A 24,412-nucleotide genomic window follows, 5' to 3' on the forward strand; every position below is an offset into this window, starting at 1 on the left:
ATTTCTGGAAATAATAAAACTTATAGTAATAAATACATCGTTTATAAATGAATAAAGTTGATGAACCTACATTTATTCGTTTTGGCTTTTTTAAAACAGGTGTCGTGGAGACAGTTTTGCACCATGCAGGAGGCAGTTGACACCGCCGAGCCCGCTTTAGCTCTGCCCATGGGGACCGGAGAGTTCACAGAGCAGCAGATGGGACTCGCAGACAAGATCCCGTTAGTGAAGCCCTGCTTCAAAAAGAAGCACGCACAGAGGAAGCTGGACACAAAATGCTTACGCGCTTTAGAGGACCCTATTTTGAGCACGTTATTAAGCTCAGATGCTCTCGTCTCAGGGGACGGAGTGTTTGTTCCACGTAACCCGCCTCGACCTCAGCGGAATATATGCACCGCCGCCGTGGAAAAGCAGTCGAGGATTAGTCAGGTGTGCCTGAAGGAGGAGGACGAGAGCACGGATGCCGACGTGGCCGCGAGCGAGCTTGCGGTGGAGCAGAAGGTGACGGATATTCAGCGAGTGTCAATAGACGCTAATGAGCGTCGCTTCCCGCCCCAGGAGCGCGACGAGGCGGCGCCCCCCTCCGATGTTTCGGGCTCCAAGTTAAATGACATCTACACTGCTGAGACTTTGCAGGGAGCAAATTGCCTCGCCATCAAAGAGGGCGAGATCTTTCAGGATAAAAGCGAGGAGGCCTCTTTGGATCTAGTGTTTGAACTGCTGACCCAGCTCCAGTATCACACGCATCAAGGGGATGCTGTATCGATTTGTGTGGATTTCCTCCAGGGCGTTTGCGTCTATGGCAGTGACTGTGCCCAGCATCACACCGTTTTACCTTACCACTGGCAAATCCGCAGAGTAGATACGCAAATCTGGCAGAGCATATCGGACGACTCTCAAGAACAACTGGAAAGGCTTTATTGCAACCCGGATAACGAACATGTCAGACTTAAGTTCCTGTAAGTGCTTTTGGTTTATGCCACTTTTCACTAAAATTTTTTTTGTTTTGCCTAACCCAATAGCAAAAAGGAAGTATAGGTATGCAAAGCTTTTAGTTCAGTGAGAAAACAAACATAATTGGTAAAAGGGAGGGACTGGTGTGACTTTCACCTAAAAATACAAAAAAAAAAAACAAAAGCTACCTAAACCAGTCTGGTTCACAGATCTTATTTCATTCAGCTGGTCAGCCAGCCAGACCTGATAAAAAAAGTGGACAAAAAACATTCTAAACCCAACAACTAGGCTGCAGTATATTGAGTGACTACTGAGGGAGGCAGAGAGTTTGAGTGAAAGAGTGCAGTACGTGACAGGAAGTTGCCCTGTGTGCAGGAGCGTGTGTGTTGTGAGTGAGGTATATATGTGACTAAGAGATTGTGTTTTTCCCATAAGCCTTCCGCTGGCTGGCTTGACATGTGGAAGCGTACTGACAGCTGTAAGCCGTGAACTTGCTCGACCCGCCTCTGCTTGGTTTGGTCAAACACACACACACACACACACACACACACATACACGCACGCTCCCACTCGATGTGGCTTGAGCTCAGACACTCACACGCACTGGTTGCATAGACAGAGGAAGGCTCACACGCAGACTTGCTCACAAACACGCAAATAAATGAGCTTTGGAGACAGACGCAATTGTGCACACACTCACCCACCCACACTTGCTTTCATGCACGCACACATTAAGTCACTGTAAATGACGTTTTTTATTTTGTGTTTTTCATCATTTACACACAAACATCACCAGACATACCGGTAATGTACTCCACTGCCACAATTGATATCCCTGAGCTGAAACTGTGGTAGCAGGATTTTTTCCTCTTCTTTGCCTAAACAGAAGGGACCTTTTGTTTATGAGTCTTATTTAGGTCTCGATCCTGATCTGTATGCAAAAGCAGTTTGCAAAAGGAAGTGCACTTGGTCATGACAAAGCAGAAGAGACAGTGATTTTAATGCTCACCATGACACAGCTCCTGGCTGCTTCCTTCTTTAAGATAGCACTGCAGATTTGTCATGGAAATTCTCCCGCAGGACAGCCGACTATTTAGGGGGTCTTTGTGTACAGCGTTTAGTAGAGCGAATGGCCACGTAACCGTCTCTGTTGGCCCATTTAGCCCAGGCGCTCCCAGAACTTTGGTTCACAGTGACCTCTTTCATGTTAATAGCTAAAGCCCACCATTAACCTCCTGCTGACTTTGGTAGTTCAGGGGTAAAGTGAGACCCATAGAGCCTGTAAACCACACCCTTATCTGCTGATCCCCCGTTTTCTTTTTTTTTGTGTGGGTTTTCTCCTGTAGAAGTCATTGTGTAATAATACAGACCATTAACGTGCAGAAAAGAGAAGGACTATGTGACTAGCTGCCTCAGATGGTATCTGGACATTTTAATCACATAATGATGTAGGAGTGTTGTAACTTGTGTGTGCACTGTGAAACCAAAAAACCGATTCCAACAAACCATTTAGGTTCAAAAACTAATCCTAATGAGTACTGTGAACTTAATCCATTTGATTAAACAAAGCAATTTAAGCACAGTAAAACCCAACAAATGAAGAAAACTCAAACCAACTGAGTACTGTGAAACCCAATTAGTTAAGGCAACTCAAACTGTTTGAGGGAACCGATTTCTACTAACCATTTGAGTTAAAAAACAAATCTATTCTGTGAACTTACTCCATTTACCTTGAAGTAACAAGGTATTTATATAACTCAATATCTTACCAAAAATGTTCAAAACGCTTTTCAAATGAGTACAATTACTTTCAGTAAATTGAGTTAACTACTCATTTCATTTGATAAAGTTTACCGTTGGGTTTTACAGTGTGTGTAAAACTGTAGATAGGCTATTCAAGAAAAAATATTTTAGACATAGCAAGAGTTTTTAATTATGCATTAATACATATACAGTTTAAAATTAAGATAAAGTAATTTGGACATGTTCTGTTTGGCTAGCTGAAGACAAACAACTCCAAAAGCAACTTTTTAGTTCTTTGTTTGACAAATGTTTTACTTGCCTTAAGTTTTCTAATTCAGGTTCACTGTGTATTTCAATTGTGGATCACACTAACCAACTTACTCCTCATGTTTTAAAGAAAAACATATATATTATGAAGGCTTTTCAAGTGAAATGTTTCAGTTTTAAATGATAAATCTGTAGATATACAGTTTAGAATTAAAATACATTATTTAGATACTTGTTTGTGAGACATAAGTCTAAAATGGCATTTTAGGGGATTTTAATTTCAGCTGTAACCACAGTGTCCATATATTTTGGGTCTGTTTTATGCTAGAATGCCAAGACACGTGATCACTAGTATGGCTGATACCGTTTGCTTTGTTTTGCCATGATTTAGAGGAGCAGAGCCTTTCTTTGTTTTGTGTGTGTGTGTGTGTGTGTGTGTGTGTGTGTGTGTGTGTGTGTGTGTGTGTGTGTGTGTATGTGTGTATGAGTTTTTGTGTCAATGTGTGAGTGCTGTGACCCTTGATCCTGAGAGTTTGGTCTCCATGTGAGCAGCCGAGGGTGAGATGATTGTGTTTGTCACACAATCTCACTGTGCACCAAGGGCACAGTGACCTGAAACCAAGGTGTTTGCATGTGTGTTTACGTGCATGTGTGCCTGCGTGTGTGAGAAATAAGATAACGCCTTAGACGGGCCATGAAATTATTCACATGGGTGAGGTCTCTTGACTACTTGTTGTTTGCCGTCAGTTTGACTCATAAAAATGAGCTCTTCCGGCATTCTTTTTCTCTTATACATAGATATATATGCCATGTAAGTATTAGTAAGTAAAGTATGCAATCATATTGGATTTGTAGAAAATAAACATGTTACTTTACATCTGACGAGACCATGGTATGCTCATAAAATATATGTTTTTGCTGATTGTTCAAATGAGTAAATTTATAATCAGCTAAACAACAAAATAATTTTTGTTTTATGGACAAATAATTTAAATGGTAAAAACCATTAAGTTAGCTAAATCTATTTTTGTTGGGACAACATGAAGGAATGGTGTAGAAGCCAGCATATTTTACAGTGTTCTTTTCTTCAAAGTGTCCATTTTTAGTATTTTATTAGTTCTGTGGTGATAGTATTATTACCGTAACAGATAGTCTCATTGGTTGAAATCATCTTTATGTTAAAGTACAATGGTATTAACATCAAATTTTTATTTTTACCATTTTACACTGCAATTATTCGAGTTTATTTCGTCTTTTATGTGATTGAGGTTATAAAGAGCTCTGTTGCCTCTTTAAAATGGGCTTTCCAACATAAACAAAAGCTGCCAAAATTTGCAGCTGAAATATGTTTATGTGTTCCTCTCTTGCTGAGAGGGACAAAGAGAAAAAAAAGGCAAATAGTGGCTGGATTGTCTGAACAAACAGTTCCGTCTTCGTCCCGCACAGTGCAACAGTAGCGCACGTCCCGTCACTCCTGGCCTCCAGAACATCCTGAGACTTTTTGCAGACTTTTTCGTCTTGTACAGTGAGTAGGAGGGAAACGAGAGCTTTTGCTTGCCCTCAGCTCTTCTGAGTGCGTCCTGCCTTTGTGGAAACAAAAAATGAGAAGTCAAGAGTGTTGATTGAGGTTGATTTATTCCCTTAAATCTGTCGAAGAGGAAGAATGGAAAGCCCTTTGCACTTCATAATCAGCTGCCAGTCAGAGGTTTTATTACGGTAGAGTTTCCGTGTAGATATCATATCGCATCATTACTAAATGAAATGATAGTTGGCTTGGATCAGTGTCATAGAAGCTGGCACGTCTGTACTTAATACAGGAATGTCTTTTCACACATGATTATTTTACTTTAGTGATGGGTACATAATGCAGAGAGACAAGATAGCATAGACAGCTTGATTGATTATTCTGGAAGTGATATATATTGGTCAGGTTGTGGCACTCAGTTTGACGTGTTAGACGTATTTGCGATGGCAGTTGGTCTTCTGTGGAAGAGGTTTTCTTGGCTGCAGACTGGCGATTTATGTCGGTGCTTTGTGGGATTAAAATGCAAACTCTTAAGCAAGTGGGATTATGGATTGTCCAAAAATCACCTGGTTGAACATTAAACCATTGATGTTATTCAGTTAAAGGGATAGTTCACCCTAAAAGTTTTTAACCTCATGTCATTCCAAGCCCAAAAGACTTCTTTGTCTTCGGAACACAAATCAAACCCAAGGTGATTTTTACCTTACCATAATTATTTTTCTTTCTGTAATTTTGATGTTTCAAAAAGTTAATCATAAAGACGTAATAAAAGAAAAACTTTTTTTTTTCAAAGAGACATTATTGCTTTGTATCATGGAAATAATTTATTTTGGTATTATTTTGGTATTAAAATATTTTATTATTTCACATATAATTGTTGATTAGAGAAGATTCACAGAGATCCTTAAATAATGCTTCTGGTAGTTAGGTGCCATTTACACTATAGTTATATTAAGATTACACATGGTGTTCACTACTCACTGTAAAAATGTAATGACAAAAAGTCAAGACAACTAGAGAATTACTACAAGTTTAAATTGTTGAGATATCTTTATATCTAAAAGTTTATTTGATTTGAACTAAAAATGTAAGGCATAAGAATGTGCTATATATGCACAGATAGAGTTTTTCAGCCAATGATTAAGTTCTGATAAAGATTTATGTGACTATTTTCAATTTCATAACATTTTATTTACAGCATCAATATTGTTATGGAATTCAAATATAATCAGTTAAATAGACTCAACAGGTTGTCTGCAGGGTCGTAAAAAGTATGCAAAGTTGATAAATGAATTATGACAATATTAAGGGCCTTAAAAGGTATGAAAAAGTCTTAATTGCTTTTACAAAGTCTTAAATTTTGCATTGTCCAAAGTGTTTGACTCCAAAAAAACAACAGCGTGTTCGATCCGGGGGTATATCCCGCCACGCTCCTTTGTCCAGGTGATGTCTGTAAAACACGGTAAGGTGATGTGATGCTCTCCACATGTAGCGAAACCCCAGAGCGAAACAGACTGCAAAATGGGAAAATGTAAGTTTGCATTCTCCTGGTTGGAGACAGACGAGTTTAAACAGTAGCTGACGCCTGTTGCTGAAACAACCGTGTAATTTATTTATTCAAGCATTGTTTCTTCTGAGCTTGTCTGAGTTCTGTTGCATGGTTGTGCTCTATTGAGTTAACTGCAACTGTTTATTAAGTTAAATGTTTGATACGCATTAGAAATTAAAGTGGTGATGAGGTCTTAAAATATTCAGAGAAGGTCTTTAAAAATTTTAATAAGGTATTGAAATTACTTTTAGGATTCCTGCATATAACCTGCTTAAGCGTCCATTTGGTTTGTAAAGCGTAAAAGGAGATGAAAAACCATTTAAACGCAAGCATCATCATTAGCAGCAGACTAGCACAAAAATTCCATTGAAAATACTAGGGTCAAATTAATGGTGTACAAATATAAAATTTAATGTTGTGCTTCTTGTTTGTTCTGATAGCCTCTTCATATCGTATCTCAGCCTTGCAGTGAAAATCGCTGTTTTCTGCACACGCCGATTTTGTATGGGACGACAAATCACTGGAACCCATAGGTCTGGCTGATTCAAATTAATGTTCGTGTGCATACCTCATTCTTTTACAGTGTATAGCTCCGGGATCTTTGATGTATTAACATGGAGCATTTTGAGAACCCTAAAGATTCCATTTTTGTTTGGAAAAACTGTTGTTAAGTTTTGGTGTAGACAGATTGAAAAGTAAACTTTTGAATATGGAGGTGTAGCCATTTACCATTTCTCTCTTGTTCCCTGATTCGACAAGCCACTCTCATATGACTATTGCACCACCGGTAGACTCTTAGTATGGATAACGGCAGAATATGCACATGCTCAGTGAGTGTGTATGTCACAAATCATGCATTTTAGGCTGAACCGTGTGGACAAAGACGAATAAATAAAAATAAAACAATACAAAGACAATAAAAAGTTGGTAAAAGCAGCATTTTCATTCTAAAAATGCCACTTTAAAAGAAAATGGCCCTAGTATAAAGAGCACCTTAATCATGTTGTTTAATGGCCTTTAATCATTTTAGTGATTAATGACCTGTTCCTTTTTTTGTGGATCTTAAAATATTGTGCGTCTTTTATAATGAAAGTAAGTGAGATTGAAAATATGCACTTTTAGACCCCATTGGCTTTTTTGTTTTTAAAAGATGTCTAATAGACATCTAAATATACTTTTCTTGGCTAAAACGAGGCTAAACTAGGGCCGTCTGTGAAAATCTACTAGATGTCTAAGAATAGGCCAAAACAAGACTCAAAACTAGACTAAAATCAATGACTACACATATAAAGTCTGCTTATTTGAAGACCAGATTTGGGCTATTTTTAGATGTCAATTTAATTTTCACTGACAGCCCAAGTTTAGCCTTGTTTTAGATGAGTTTTCTACATACAGGTGTCTATTAGATGTCTATTAAACACTAAATTGTTTGCTGGGAAGTTTTATGGACAAAAGCACTATTCAGGAACTCATCTTTTGTGTCCCATGGAATACTGTAAGTCAAACAGGTTTAGAACAGCATGAGGGTGAGTAACTGATGACAGTGTTTGTATTTTTGGGTGAACTATCCTAATAGCATCACAAAACTTTTGTTCCAGGGTGAAAATGTATACCTCTATGTCATATAACCTGAAAAAGGTGTTTGCACGTTACTGATATGACTTCTCCAGCTGCCCTGTGTGTCATTGTGTGTGTTTTTGGCAAGTATATGTTTGCTAAATGCGTCTCATGGCTGAGTTTACCACCCGCAGAGGTGACTGCCTTATCTCAGGGTTGGTAGTGTGTGATCAGGTGCATACGTGAGTGTGTGCGTTTGTTTAATTCTTCTCAGACTGTGACGCTCGTGCTGGGTGTGAATAATGCTGGCATGCGGGCCGCTCAAGCTGAGCATGTAAAAAGTTAGTTGTTTTGCATGTACGGGATTAAGAAGATTGTACCATATTTTTGTGCTTTGGAATGAGGGGCAGTCGAGCATAGCAATATGAAATGTCTTTTGGATCTGGTCTACTCTGTTTCCCTGTGTCGAGTGTGTTACACCGCAAACCACAGCTGGCCCAGAGGTGCCTTTTTACTGGGGTTTGGAACATGTGTGCCAATGGGGCACGGGGTGGCGGGTTAAAGGCTAATCAACAGAGCGTGTCTGTCAGAAGTGGTTGGATGTGGAACATGCCAGTCCTGACGCAGGCCTTGGGTTCGGGCATGCTCAGTGGCGCACAAGGTTTTTAAGGGCTGCTAATCCTTCACACTTCATGCGTTCCCTTTCTCTCACTCACACACTCTTTAAGCCACCTCCCTCCTCTAGCTTTGACCCTTTTACCGCTGTTTCTGCTCAGTGCCCGCAGTGTGTATGTGCGTTTAAAGCTGGTGAAATCGGCAGAATCGTGATTTAGCTTTCAGAAAAGCAGAACTATAGTGTTTTAGCCTGCCAGCTGGGTTTGAGTTCCCCTGATTTGCAGAAGTGCTGGATAACAAGAGAATGGAGAAAGAAATCTATAGCTGAATAATGATAAAGACTACTATTAAATATGCGTGTCATAACTGTGCTTAAAAATTCACCCATGACAGGACAGTTTGTGCAACATTGAATATTTTCTCACCTTCAAATCATGGCTTTTTTCTTATGAACACAAAATAAGTTAATTTGAAAGAAAATTTTGGAAAACTTGTATTGATTGACTTTTATAGTAAGAAAAAGCAAATACGATGGAAGTCAATGGGTTTAACTTTCCAAAAAATTAAAAATCTTCTTTTGTTTTTAACGAAAGGAAGAAACACAAACCAGTTTGTGACCTAAATCTTTTCCCCACACAACTTTCTTTTCCCCCAAATACCCTTCAAAAGAAGGAGTGTATGAGTTGGAGCTTTGTATATTTTGGATTTTAGTCCTTTGGAAAAAACTGCTCGTTACAATTTGCTCTATTGCTGCAAGTTCAAATCTATGTTTACCCTTATCGGACAAAGATTTAATAAAATCACGCAGCTGAAGGTATTTAAATTTCCCACAATTTATAGTGAACTGAATTTGCATTATGAATTCTTAAGGATTTAAATTGGGTTAAATAAAAAAGTATTATTTCAGAAATTTGTTGAAGTGAAGGTGAAGTGAAAAGTGAAGGGTGAGTAAATGATGAATTTTCAGTTTTTTTTTAATTGGTAAAAAAGCAGATTATAAGTACTTCATTTTGTAATAAAATGACAGATTTCCCTCTGGTGACCCAAGATGACTTTGTCTAATCATCTCAATCTCTAGTCTGCTTAACCCCATCTATTCCTCATGGTCTTACATTCAGATCTGCCTTCATCCGATTAACAACCAATAGATAAATCTCCATCCCGCATGTTACGTAACTATGTCACAAAGACCTGTATCTATAAAGGCTGTGACACACCAAGGCGAATGCGTTTCTGTAAGGCCAATTTTTGCATTGTGTACTAATTGGATATTCAGTTAAAAAATTTAAAATAAAAAGTAAAATCCAATGAAAGTGAGCAGAGAACTTTAGAAGGCCACAAAAAGGTGTTCTTTTGTTATGTATTCTACCTCCGCATTGATATTTTCACAACAGAAGTGAAGAATCTGATCAGCTGCATTGTTTGCAGTTTACATATGCAATCCTAGTTTTGGTTTCCTTTTTTTTTTTAAAATAAGCAAAACAAAATCTTTACCTGCTGAACGTGTGCTATGTTGCAGCTTCCTACATTAGGTGACCAAGATGCAGCCAACACAAGGTGACCACATGATCAGCTTTTTAGTCATTGTTTACTTCAAATCGACTTGTTACTGTATTAATCTTGATGTTTTTACATCATGTAGATCTGCATTGCACAGGTAATTCTGTCATAAAACCCAAACCCTAAATGACTGAGAACATGGAAATAATGTGCATAAAAATTGTGCTCTAATTTGCTATATAATATAATGTTTATTTTGTAATTTGCTAAGTAACTGATGTTATAGTATTATACAATTCAGTATTTAAAGAGAAAACGAATAATTCCACCATCATTTGCTTACACTTCACTTGTCACAGTTCTGTTTAAGTTTCTTTCTTCTGTCGAACACAAAAGGAGAAGGCTGAAAACATTCAACCTTTGACTTCCATAGTATTTGTTTTTCTTACAATGGAAGTCAAGGATTACAGGTTTCCAGTGTGAAAAAAAAGTTTGCAACCAATTCAGAGCAGGTAAATAGTGAGTAAATTTTCATTTTTAGGTAAGCGATCCTTAAATACCTTGATTTGTTTAGTCAAAAAAGGAAATAGAAGACAGACAGCAAGCTATTGGCATCCATGTTTGTTGTTTACAGTTGTGAGAGAAGTAGAATGTTGCTTTGCTTATCGCTAGTTTAGATCAGGACTGATCTGTACAGATACAGAAGAATAGGCCTAGTTCAGGGATTTCCAACCTTCATTTAAATTTGGTTGTGTAAATGACTTTTTCAATTGTGAAACAAAGGTCTGGAGCCCATTCTAAGCACCTACATGAACACAAATGGTTGTGTTTTATTATGAGTCATGTACCAGATTTATTGTCAGTTTTCTTTAAAAGTTCTGCCTCTTAAGTCATGTAATGGCCAAAGGTTTGTTTACCTGCAGAGTATTTGCTGGCTTTCGTAAATGCTTTGACTTTGACTTCTTCTTTTACTGTTAAACTGGCTTTTAAAGGTTACCGTAGTGTAATAATTTACTTTATTTAGTTTATTCAAGGCAATTTATCATCGCTGGATAATGTTTTTAAATGCTCGTTGCTCCCTGTCCTTTTATATCTAACCAAGTCAAATGAGGGTGTGTGTGTACTGGCTGATCTCAGCGTGAATCATCAGGCAGTTACAGGTCATGGTCACCGTGACGATGAACACTGCCTTATGATTGGGTCAGGGGGACATCAAAGTGACGGAGCGCTTTAGCCGGGCTTACAGGAAGAGCAGAACAGGTTATTCACCCGTGACTCCACCTCACAGGTAAGGGAGAGATAAAGAGAGGTGAAACTGGCTTATCCACAGCTCATCTCTCTCTTCTTCTCTGTGTTTTCCTTAACACCATTTAATTACACTCTGTGCATCCTGATTATTGGCTACCCATTCATGTTCTTCTATGTAGATCAGATTGAATCCTTTGTGTCCACTCATTTTTTTCTACTTTCAGAATTGAGCCACAGAGATGGACTAGATAATTCTAGAGCTTCATAAGTAGGTTGTGCTGATGAGTGCAGAGGGAATCAGTGTTTGCACTTAATTTAATGGCTGGGAGATTATTTTTAGTGTTTGAGAGGGAAAGAGGCATAAAGGACAAGAGGTTTGAAGCTGTCTGGTGGTCCTGTGTGTGTATGGGCTGACCGCAGTTTTGTCTGTGAGGCAGGGTAAGGGGACACTGGGATTTCTATTGTTGTCACCATGCTATTACTCAGTCCGTCAGGCGCTCTGATGGATAATGGTCTCCATGGTTACCCAGTGCACAGGTGGTCGACTCAGGTTCGGCATGCCATGCTTGAAAAAGAAGCGAGCACTTGTGTGAAAATGAAAAGTGTGTGTGGGTGAGCCACTGTGAATCCTAGCTTGTCAGGAAAGCCGCCACAAATGTGTGTGTATGTGTGTGCGCGCTGCAGAGAAACACATCTTACTGGGTGTCGCATACCTTGATGCACTCCCAAAAGAAAAAGGTAACATGAGCTGATCAGCATTACACAAATTCACATGTGTTTGTGTAAAAGCGCACCATGTCGTGAAATGGAAGCTACGCTACGATACTTTCCATTGTCGGCTTTACAGGTTGCTATAGATAATTACATCTGCAAAATGATGTAATAAATGACACAAATGGAGTACCGAGAGAGCTCTATCTGTTCTGAGACGCGGTGTAATTCTCTTGACTCAATCTCATTTCATGTTGTCTTTACCTCCTGGTGCAGTCACTTCTCTACCCATTCCTCCGTAATCCCAGAATGCCCTGTTCTTTCATTATTGTACCTCATTGTACAAGCAGAGAGTTCTGGACAAAGAACAAGCATTGAGAAGAGAAAGAACAGAAAGAAACAGACTAAGCTCTAAAGAGCTTGTTCATTTACCAAGAACCAGTTTTCTCTCGTCTGTTTTGTTGTTGATGTTTTCACTTGGGGAAGTGATAGCCATCGTTTCTCGCTAATGGCTTTTGTTTGCTCCTGCTTTAGATGCAGGTGGAGGGAAAGTGCGGTGTCCACACACACTACCCTTCTCAGTCCCCGTGCCCTGAGGACAGATGTTGGCACTGTCGAGCGTATCTCTGCTGCTGTATTGAGCGCAGATGACTAAGCATGAGTCAGCAGCACCCTGGAGCGAAACTAGCAACACAGTGATTCCTGCAGAAGGAGATTTGGGTTGTGAAACTCACAAGTGGCTGCAGTTCGGTTAAGAAACTCCAGCTCTGGCCCGTCTTGAGTTTTGCATCTGTGGATCAGTGAATGTTTGTTGTGTTAGGCACAGTGCTTTTATTTTGGTATGTCAGGGCGGACATTTTGTACATAAATTCTAGGGGGTCTGATCATGTTGTTTCCCTTATTCTCGGCTCAGCTGCTTTCAGGAAAAAGATTTGTGTCATTCAGTAAAACCTTTTCTGCTTCTTACAAGTGAGGAAAGATACAAATGAGGAATTTCTCAATTGTCACAAATGTTTTCTGCTTCTCACGCTTTCTCCTGAGAAAAAGAGCTATGTTTTGTCCAAGGCTTTTTAGAATTGTCAACGTGCCACATTCTATTAAACCATTAAATGATTTTATCTACTTAAACATTTTGACTTCTTGATTAAAACTACTAGTAGTAATTAAAAATAGGAGTAGTAGTAATAACTGAAATAAAGCTTTACTGAAGTTATTTTTAAATATTATATAAAAACATGAACCAAAATAATACAAGTAAAATAATAGCATGATTGTAATATAACTAATTATAATATGAATAAAAAAGACTTGTTTATAGTGGCAAAAACATATAATATAGCTAAACTATATTATAAACATTGAATTGACAAGAATAGGAGACCATTTAGCTTAAAATCATCCTAGTCTTAGCAGGGATTTTTGTTTTTTATGCTCTTCCCATGTTTCATAAATTGTCAAATTTGTGTCCTAGAAATTTTCGAAGATATAACCAATCAGCGAGATGCAGTCAAAACATCTTCACTTTAACATACACTACCCATCAAAAGTTTGGAATCAACATGATTTTTAAATGTTTTAAAAATCCCCAAGGCTGCATTTATTTAATCAAAAATACAGTATAAATGGTAAAATAGTAAAATGTTACTAAAATGTTATTTTAATTTGAAACTACATACAATATGTATTCAATAAGTAGTTATTTCAATTTTGTATAAATATTTAAAAATTTAACATTAATTTTAGATTCATTAAATGCCCTCTTGATTAACAGAATAAAAAAAAAACAGGAAAAAAAAATCTCACTACGAAACTAGTGTTTCTAGAGAAACTGTTGATGTTGTTGTGTCGTTTTCTGCAGATCTGTGAGAATGAGGATCATTTTTGACAACGTTGTCTAATGTATTTTTAGTATGTTGCCGTGTAAGCGAACATAAAGTTGCTAGCTTCGATTTCTTTAGCTTTTTTTTTCCAGAGCCATCAGTTCTGTTCTCTCCATGTTGGCTTTTCCCCTCTGAGCCAATGAATGTTTTCCAGACATGCGATAACACAAACAGTTCTCCTGATGCTGGATTTGTGAGTAACAATTGTGTTCTGAAGGACATTAACGCCTTCAAATGGTTACGTTTGGCTGTTATTATTGGACTGGTGTTATCTAGTGCTTTGGCTCTGACGGCCAGATGGAAGTACTGAAACTGTTTTGTTCTGGTCTACAGCACGGGAGATGGTCTATCTGTTGGGTTTTACGTTGGCTGAGCCGGAGGCCGTGTGCTTGGGCAGAATGTGTGTTTGTGTGCCCGGAACTGTCTGTGAAAGACAGGCTGTCCCGAACACGCTGCGTTAGACTGATCCTGGGTGTGTATGATTGAAGCCCACGGTGTTCCAGTCGAGAGGACATAATGTGTGTCTTTTTCTATGAAAAAGTGAGATGGGATCGTTTCGGTCGATTTTGGGGTCTTGATCTTAAAAGAATAGTTTTCTGGAATGATAAGTTTGTCGAAACATTCACTCACTTTCTCACACTGTTTTTTTACATAGTGAATGACCAAAAAATTCAAAACAACAGCAAAAATCTTATGAAGCGACCCTATTTCTAAATTGCGAAAACACATTTAAATTAAAAACACACAATTGTTTAATTATTTAATATTTATTTTCAATTCCAGTAAATTGTTAAGCTAGGCAATTCTGAATGGGTGATTTTGTGAAAAGGTGTCATTTCAGTTTTATTTATAGAATATATAATATTCAATACATTGAATATGGGGTGAGATGTTTACTCAGTGTTTAGCACTCACAGCAAGAAAGTAGCTAGTTTAAGTCCCGGCTGGATCAGTTGGCATTTCTGTGTTTACATGTTCTCCCTGTGTTTGCGTGGGTTTCCTTCGGGTGCTTCAGTTTCCCCCAAAGTCCAAAGACATGCGCTATTGACCTTATTTAGCGATATGGGAGTGCACTCGTTTTTGTTTTAGAACTTCTGAATCAGTTGCCTATGGGAGAAATGACTAAGAATACTAAACGGCAGTAAACAGTCAAACTACTTGCTCTACAAACAAGTGTTTGCATGTTTATAAAGACTAAGTAAAATAATATAATAAGAAATATAAGTTTGCAACATCAAGCAGCATAACAAACTGTTTTTAACCTCTAAAAATGAATGGAAGTGAATGAGACCGGAAGTCTCGAGCCAAAAAAAATTTTAAATGGCTGTGTCTGCTTGTACACAAAGAATAAAGTAAATAGGTAAATTAAATAAACTAAATTGGCTGTTGCGTATGTTTGTGCATGTGAGCGTGTATGGTAGTTTGCCAGTACTGGGTTACAGCTGGAAGGGCATGCACTGCATTAAACAACCCCTAATAAACAAGCAACTAAGCCGAAGCAAAATGAATGAATGAATGAATGAATGAATGAATGAGTTCTGTTATATGCTTTTGCATTTCTTTCTTTCCTTCTTTCCAAATTTAGTTTTGGTTATTAATTTCCAGTGTTATCGTGAAGTGAGCAACAATCTCAACCAAAAGTGTGATTTATTTGCAAATCAGATGTTTATATGTGTAGTTTTGAGTTGTATCAGTCATATGGATTGGAACAACACGAGATTTATGACAGAATCTTGTTTTCAGATTGTTGTTACTCTTTAACTTGTTTACGTAATGGTCTTAATTTTGCCAAGGACTGCCAGGAAACCCTGTTAGACATCAGTGTGTGTGGGAGTCTCATGGTGGTTGTGTTTTCTGTGTGAGTGGCTGGTTCACGGTAATGTATACGTGGTCTGCTGACGCAGTTCAGTAGGTCAGTTAACACAGCAATGATAAGCATCTTCGTCCCTCTCTCAATTTTGTTCACACAGGCACATGAACTCTGGCTCTGGTTTTGTTTGTCAGGCATTTTTGAGATCAGACTTGGTGTCTATTATTGGCATGGTTTCACAGGCAGAATGACGCTGTGTGAGTGTCATTTGCTTATTCTGCATGATCTTTTGACTTTGATGACAGTTTTGGCTGCTCATGAAAAACTTTTAGATGGGTGGTATATTTCTGTATAAAATATTATGTTAATAGTCTGAAAATCAAGCTAAATATGTTTAAAGATAGTTAGTTCACCCAAAAATACAAATTCTGCCATCAATAATTCACACTTTACTTGTTCCACAAGAATGTTGCACATCTGTAACCATTGACATCCATAGATGTAAAAACAAATACTATGTATCTCGATGGTTACTGTTCTCCTACATTCTCCAGAATATCTGCTTTTGCATTCATCCAGACAACAATAAAAAACTCAATCCGTTTTAAAACAGCTCAAGGGTGAGTTAATGATGACAAAATTAATTGTTTTAGTTTGAACTATCTCTTTAAAATGTAATTATTATTAAATGTAACAAACAAAAAGACATAATGACAAGGTTTTTTTAGCAAGAGACACCCCAAAGTATTATCATAATTCAACTGTCTCCTTTTGAGTTACCAAAAAATAATCACAGCATATTATGAAGTCATCCCCCCACCCACCCCCCTCTTTTTTTTTCAATTATTGCAACATGGATTGTTTTTGCTCAGCGTGCTCATGTTTAGTCTACTATTGCCATGTTTTAGTGGCTTTCTAATGCTCACAATTGGCCTCTTGCTGTTTAATTGTATTTTGTGTGTATGTATTTGTGAGGATGTTGAGATCTCCTCTCTGCTAAGCCTCCTCTCCTGTGCTCTGGACTTCCAGTGTTTAGTCTAGCTTCCATCTGTCCGCCACGTTCGCTTCTGAGTGTTTCTTTCAGGCCTCAGTCCACCCATCCTGTCAGTGCCTTCTTGTGTGATTCTATGATTAGCTTGATAAACCGCATTGGTTTTGAGTGTGTCAAGATTAGGTTAGGTTAGATTCAACTTTATTGTCATTACACATGTACAAGTGCAAAGCAACGAAATGCAGTTCAGGTCTAACCAGCAGTGCAATAGCAGCAAGTGCAAGATATAGGTATGTTATAAAGTGCAGTATAGAAAAACTAAGAGTAATATTTACAGATGGATGTCAAGCAGTAATGGTCTTAGCAGTTTCTTGATTTCTTTTTTTAGTATTATTTCCCATACTCATAGTATGTTCTGCTTCTTTATCCCTACATCCTCGGTAGTTGCTGTAGCAGCTCTTTTGGCTGTAGTGGCCCAAAGGTGAACCCAGAGCTGAAAATAAACACTAATGATGGGAATTTTGTATTAAATTTATAATTTATAAATATGTTTATATATAATTTTTGTACAATTTTGTGTCCCACTTTATATTAAGTGTCCCTAACTACTATGTACTTACATCAAAAAATAAATACAATGTACTTACTGTGTTTATAATGTATTTGAGAACACTTGTGGTGCCTTTGAGTTGGGATAGAGGTTGGGTTATGGACAGGTTTGGTGGCATGGGTAGGTTTAAGGGTGGGTTAAGGTGTAAGGGATGGTCAACAGTGTATTTACAAATGTAATTACAAAAGTTAATTACACATGTAACTACATACAGGTATTTAATCAACCATAAGTACACAGTAAATACATGTATTTACACAATAAGTACATTGTAACAAACTATTAATTCCTATGTAAGTACATATTAGTTAAGGCCACTTAATATAAAGTGGGACCCAATTTTGTCCTTTAATACAAGCAGTCAGATATATGCTGTACCTTTAATTTTACCTGCTCCAAGAAAACATTATTTTTAAATGTATCAAACAAAACTAAAGTACATGCACAGAACAACATGAGCATTTATAGCAAATACACAAATGTAAATAATATCCCGCTTGCTTTTTGTACGAGTTCTTAAATTCCGTGATTGATCATGTGCTTAACAGAAAAGGCTACGATTGGCTCTAACGGTCAGTGTGGCTGTCTAGCAAACTCAAAAGCAGTAAACTATGCACAGTTATCTGCTTTTTAAGTTGTTTTAATTACTCACGGTCTTCTCTCTCGCCATAGTAAGCTACCGCCATGTAACATATCACAAATGACGCCAGTTCATAATAACAGGTTATGATATTACAGAACCAATACCAAATTGTTCATGTCTGCATCATGGTGCATCGAAGAAACGATTTTGACACTTCTAGATTCCAGACAAGAAAGGCAATTACAATTCACCAATCAGAGTCAGAAAAACCGCTGCGAGCTTCACTAATTCGTAGTGTTTTAAAGACTAAATGTTTGCACCTTCGCACAGTTTTTAAAGATTGTGCAACCCTAGAATACATGCAAAATGGTTCTTCACATACTGTATTTTCAATGGTTGTTCATACCACTGAGCACAATAGGTGCCTTGTACACTACTAATTTTTTGTCTTCAAATTCAGATGTTTTGTTACAATTTATGCTACTCCAGCATTTTAGACCTTTGAAAATGGAGTGTTTTGAAAATCTCCATTTTGGTTTGGAATTTAGAAATAGACATGGGACGATAACCGATGTAAAGGTTTACAACGGCTTGGAAAAGTCAAGGTTTTAAAACCGCTTAAGATTCTGTTATACTGCCCCAAAGGTATATGTAACTTTTTAAAATGTGTTTTTTATGTTTTATAAAGAAATCAGTGTTTTTAAAACTGTTGAAGATAGCAGAGTTCAATTATTTATTTTACTGTTCTATATTGTGTTCAATGGGGGAAAGACTGTTGGTTGTTGGTTAACCAGACATTTAAAAAGAACATATTTTAGAGCAGTAAAATACCATGAAACCGTGATTTTTAACAGTATCATACCATCAGAAACTTATACCGGCCCTTGCCTATTTGGAAATGCTAATGTTCTGTTTCAATGTAGACTGAAACTCTGGCTTTTCAACTATTGGTTTTTGGACTATTGCATATCATTTCTTGATTCATTAAGCCCCTTTCATGGAATCATTAGACAACTGGTAAACTGCATGTATGGATGGAGTCATATGTACATGCACATGTAGATGGAGATTGTTTTCAGACACCAATAAAAATGGCTGTCTGGATGAGGAGATTTTGTATCTTAAAATGCTTTTTTAAAACAAAAACAAAACTGCAGTTGGTGTAAACAGTACCAGAGAATGACTATATGCAGAAAAGAAATCCTGGAATGTTCTCCTGATAAACTTCAATTTCTTTTTGACTGAGGAAATGGAGAAATTAACACCTTGGGTGACAAGTGGGGAAGCAAATTATCAGGAATTTTTATTCTGGAATTGAACTAATCTTTCAATGATGGGTGCTTTGAAATAATTTGGGTTTAACAAAAGTTTTATTTGATTTGACCATTTTGAAAAGCCTTTACAGGCCTGTTATTGTTCCACTGGTAGAGTTTGGGGTCTCTAATAAGTGTGCTGGGTGTTATTTGAACCACTTTTGCCCAGACATTTCACCTTTGACCAAAATCCTCTTTGTGTTGGAGAGTAAGTGTGATCGATGTGGCCATTATTAGCGAGCCGCCACCCCTGGTGGGTGACCTAAAAAGCTGGGGTCTGAAAGCAGGGGGCAGTCAGGGGGTCATGGTTCCATCCCCCTCCGTCTGGAGGACAGTCTCACTCCTAATTGGGTTTTTCAGAATTGGAGGACAACAAAGACCAAGGGAGAGTTTTTCAGCCTAGAGGAATTTTGTGGAAATTAAATTAGATGCAAGACATTTTTCCTTCAAAAGGCTGGGACGTTTATTGATTTCATTACTCAAGAACAGATTATTAGCTGTTGGGAACTGAACCAACTGTTTTTATTCTCTGTAAGTGACTGTCATGTGCCTGTGTTTGGGATCGTATGCTTACATCTGTTTACTTTCTTTTCACGCACAGCGGTCGAGTGTTTACATTGGACTTCAGTGCCATGCGAGTTTGTGACCTGGAGTTTGACCTCGTCAGGCGTCTGTCCACACCCTCTAGCTCCACAAGCACAACCACGCCCACAAACACAAGCCCCACCCCCAACTGCCTGACCGTGTGGAAGTACTACTGTAGAGATAACTTTGGCTGGAGGGAATATTCCGAGGTGAGAGACTTTTCTTGCTTTTAAATGTGCAAAAAGATCACCATATCTATACACTGCCATACAGTTTGGTGCATGGTCAGGAATTTTTTTCTTTTTTATTTGTTTTGATTTATTTATTTATTTGTTTGTTTTTTAGTGTTGTTTTCATAGAGAGAGATATAATTTATTCGGAAAGGAAACACATGTGGATGTATATGTATACATATGTATGTGAGTATATATAGATAAAAAAAATACATATTATTATTATTATTTTTGGATTCATTCAGAAAGGACACATTAGTTTGATACATATACAGGGCTCGAAAATGCGACTGTTTTGGTTGCATATGCGCCCGAAATTTAAGCTATGCGACCTCATAATACATTTGGGAGCATTTGTGCGACTGCATATAATGGTTGTAGTGCGACCTGTTTTTGTTTTTTTCTAAAAACGTGCTGAATTGCTCTTCCATGCCGCTATATCAGTTCATATCAGCTGTCAATCACTCAAGGGAGCTTTTGTTACCGCGGTGAATGCAAACGACTGAAGAGTGAAAAGTACACCTAATCTCGGTGCGCTAAATTCACTGCGTGTTCAGCGCAAAATGTTTGCTAAATGTCAAATCTAACACCATCGCCAAAGAAGCTCGCCTTTACTAAGGCCCCGTTTACACTAGTGCGTTTTAGTTTTAAAACGGCGTTGTAGAATGAAAACGATCCGCGTCCACACTCGCGTTTTACCCAGCGTTTCTGAACAGCTCTCCGTCCACACCAAAACGCTGAAAACGCACATCACGTGACCACACACACACTCTCGGGCAAGCGCTCCAGCATTTCTACCCAGATGAGTGCTCTGCTTGTCGGACTGCTCATCAAGCATCTCCCGCTGGATCTAATCTCACTATATTTGCTAAACGTGATATTTCATTCATGTTGTTGTCTTTATCTAACGAAATAGGCCTATTCCCTGACTTTGGTCATTGAAATCTATTAAGTTACTTGTTCACGGGTAACATGTTTTGGTTAAGCGCAAAGATAAGTTAATGATTAATCCAGGTACATTGACTGATCGCTTGCCTTTATTTCCTACAATGTATAAACTTATTGTATGTTATACTTTTATAATTATCGATTATTAAAACTGATATTCAGCAAAAGAGAGGGTGTGTTTCGTATTTTCACTGAAATTGAAAGGAGGCAGTTGTTATCGGCTCCGTTTTGTTATAAATATCCACACAGTGAAGATGACGCTCATATATGCAGCACGGCGCCTCAACATTTCTGCTGTCTGTTTAGTTGCTAATATTAAAAAGAAAATAGGCAGTTCCTTAAATCATGTTTACATTTTATTGTTGAGAAAGTGAAACAACGTAGCCAAGGTGATGTGAATGAAGTTATAAAGTACACTGTTCCCTTTGAAGATTTACCCGTGTCCTCGGTATGTTTTCCATATCAAACTGAGAAGGGGGAGACTGCAGCCTTGATCAAACTTGCGAAGTCTTAACTAACAAGAAGAGGATGCGAGACTGAACTGTGTGTGGGCTACTTAATATTGAGGAAAAGCCCCAATCAGATAGGCGAACGTTTGCAGCCCCGCTTCCGTTTTCAGATGTCTCCGTCTTTCCCCATCCACACTGAGACGGAGCAACAGCGTTTTAGAATGAAAACGGCCTCTCCAGCGTTTTCGAAACGCTCCGTTTTCGGCGCTCAAGAACTCCGGCGTAGTGTGGACTGATGGCGTAACCATAGCAAAACTTATGCGTTTTCAAACTAAAACGCACTAGTGTAAACGGGGCCTAAGTTTAAACTGATGTGGCTTATAACAAAGAACAGTATTACGCCATTGGGCATTGGGAGAATCCTGCTCTGCCCCCCTCATATATTAGGTCGGCTGACTCGGCCGCTTTTTTCTACAAACAAAAAGAAATGAAAATCAGCTCATAATGAGACTGAGCGTTTAAAAGGACACAAACCGAAACCAGAACTTTTAAAAGTGAGACTTTTCTTCTTTTCTTTTGTCCATTCTTTCTTGAGATGTATATAATTTTTCTGTTTATTCACTGATGACTGCTTTGCAGCTTTCAGCCTTAAATCGAATGGTTTATTATAATCTTTCGTTTGTTTTTGTATTTATTAAATTGACATGCATATAAAAACAATAGTACAAAATAAATATTTCCTACTGCAATGCTTCATTTGCGTTTGATGCAAACCATAATCATTGTTAGTATTATTGACATCATCGTCATTATTAATATTTTATAGTTATAAGACATTAATTTTGCAATTATTGCACAAATGTTAGTTCATCACAGCATTAGTTAGATAGTTGTTTCTAGTTTTTGTTAGTCCTAATTGATGTTATTTTCAAATACAATAAATCCCTTATTATACAGTTTGCAGTGGTGCTTCAGGACTTCAGGATGGATTATGTAATACTGTAGCTTTTACAAGAATGAATTATATCTTAAAGTAATTTCTCACATTAAATCTGAACATTAAATCTAACCTTGTGAATTGTAGTTTCAAATAGTTTTTGATTTTGGTTTGAAATTAAAAAATAAACCTGATGTTACAGATTTTATGAGCTCCCCATATTTTGAAATAGCACATATTGTGCACAAAAGCAACAGATTTGTTCAGTTCTCAAGAGTTAGAATGTGTGTGCGGCTGGCTCAGTGTATAAACGTGTGATCGCATTGTGTGTTCGGTCTCAAGTCGAGCTGGCTTGCACAAACCAGAGACGTCCTGTTCTACTCAGAAGTGCCTGACATCAGAACATTGGATAAGCATTCCTTTGAAAACAAAGCTTTTTATTTCCTGTGAAAATCTCTTATGATGGATACATTCTGACCAGTGCTCCGGATGAATTGAATGGGAGTTGGAGCACATTTAAATGTCCTGTTGTTCCCTCTCTCTTTCTTTGCGTAACTCATTTCCTCTCTGCTTCTTCATCCCACAGCCGGTGGTTCGGCTGATTGAGGAGGCCAGTGGTCGAGGTTTGAAGGAGGTCCGTTTCATCACGCTGCAGAATCAGTACATCCTGAACATTCGTGAGGGCTTCCAGCAGAATGCTGTATTTGGGTTCCGCAGACAGATTAAAAAACGGCCGCTGTTTAGGTCCTCCATCATGCTCACGCCTTACCTCCAGTAAGTAACTTCATATTTACCTTCAGTTGCAAACAGTGTCCTAAATCTCTTGTTCGACAATCCTTATTTCTTATTGAACATCCCATAATTACCAACTTGGTACCATTTTGTTTTCCTCATAATATGAAAATCATATGAGGCAATGGCTCCCATTCACTAATAAATGTTACAAGTATGACTGTTTAGAGCACATGCTGCAATGTCTTTAATAAAGATGTAACAATATGAAAAGTGTCATATCATTAGTGACAGATATGATTACGGTTTTCAGTATTATCATGGTTTTGCTAAAATGACCTGAACATTTTCTAAAAATAAATGTCACACACAGCATCCCACCAAGTTTTGTATTTGAAAATGAACAAATATCAAGTACAATTTGCAGCTTTATGCAGGTTTGTGAAAAACATAAACATGGATGCCTGCATTTTGGATTTGTTTACTTATGCTTGTATTATTTTATGTACGTTAGTTTCTATAGGTACACTTGATTTTCTTATTTTCTTATCTTAAGTTATTGTTTAACTTGTGCTTTGGAAACTATGTCATGGGGATTTGTTTGCCTTGTTTTTTTTTATTTTATTTTTTTTTTTAACAAAACTGCATAAAGCTGCTTTATAAAAGCTGAAATGGACTGTGCAACTTAAAGAAAACATATTATTGTATTTTTTATGACTGATATTGCAATTTTAATTTTGTGAAGTCTTGCTTCAGCTTGTTATTGCCAATAATATAAGGGGTAGAACATACTTTACAATATATATAAATATTTATAAATATTTATTACCTGTCTACATAAACATATAATTGCATTGAAGCCTATACTGATTAACTAATTGCTAATAGATTTTCTATAAATTTTCAAACTCACGAGAATAAATCATGGTTTTAATGATAATGAAGTTTTAAAATGGTAATACTAAGCGTCAGAAAATATGTGTGATTTACCTTAAAAATTGGTTAACAACACTAGTCTTCAAGCAGTACCAAGTGTGCCATTCCTCCAAACTTAAGGTGAGACACGAGATACACTGTTTACATAAGGATAGATCAGGTAATTGTTGTTTGGAACTTTAATAGATTATAAACAGTTGAAGTCAGGATTATTAGCCCCCTAAATTATTCACCCCCCCATTTCTGTTTAATGGAGAGAAGATTTTGTCTACACAATTCTAAACATAATAGTTTCAACAACTCCTCTCTAATAACTGATTTATTTTATCTTTGCCATGATGACAGTAGATAATATTTGACTAGATATTTTTCAAGATACTTCTATCAAGCTTAAAGTGACATTTAAAGGCTTAACTAGGTTAATTAGGTTAACTAGGCAGGTTAGGGTAATTAGGCAAGTTATTGTATAACGATGGTTTGTTCTGTGGACTATCAGAAAAAAATATAGCTTAAAATTTTGACCTTAAAATGGTGTTTAAAAAATTAAAAACTTCTTCAAATCTAGCCAAAATAAAACAAATAAGACTTTCTCCAGAAGAAAAAAATATTATCAGACATACTGTGAACATTTCCTTGCTCTGTTAAACATAATTTGGGAAAAATAAAATAAAATAATAATAAGGGTAGCTAATAATTCTGACTTTAACTGTATCTATTTATATAACTGGAGCACTGAT

At 37.4% G+C, this 24,412-nt stretch overlaps 1 protein-coding gene and 1 long non-coding RNA gene across 5 annotated transcripts in view; one reads left to right on the top strand and one right to left on the bottom strand.

Moving 5' to 3' along the window:
- Nucleotides 1–24,412, bottom strand: part of LOC147832892 (uncharacterized) — a 599,182-nt gene that overhangs the window by 272,270 nt on the left and 302,500 nt on the right. The window lies entirely within an intron of this gene.
- Nucleotides 1–24,412, top strand: part of tiparp (TCDD-inducible poly(ADP-ribose) polymerase) — a 42,809-nt gene that overhangs the window by 1,518 nt on the left and 16,879 nt on the right. For 2 of the 4 annotated variants that reach the window (XM_087292229.1, NM_001045019.3), the window contains exons 2-4: nucleotides 100–959; nucleotides 19,457–19,649; nucleotides 22,594–22,781. In XM_087292229.1, coding sequence (XP_087148355.1) covers nucleotides 124–959; nucleotides 19,457–19,649; nucleotides 22,594–22,781 — 1,217 coding nt within the window. In that variant the 5' untranslated portion in view covers nucleotides 100–123. Of the gene's footprint in view, nucleotides 1–99; nucleotides 960–7,301; nucleotides 10,998–19,456; nucleotides 19,650–22,593; nucleotides 22,833–24,412 lie in introns of those variants that run through there. The other 2 variants (XR_015514365.1, XM_087292230.1) reach the window with 2 other exon arrangements.

This window comes from Danio rerio, chromosome 18 (genome assembly GCF_052040795.2).
Source record: "Danio rerio strain M-AB ecotype USA chromosome 18, GRCz13ab, whole genome shotgun sequence".
Lineage (NCBI taxonomy): Eukaryota > Metazoa > Chordata > Actinopteri > Cypriniformes > Danionidae > Danio > Danio rerio.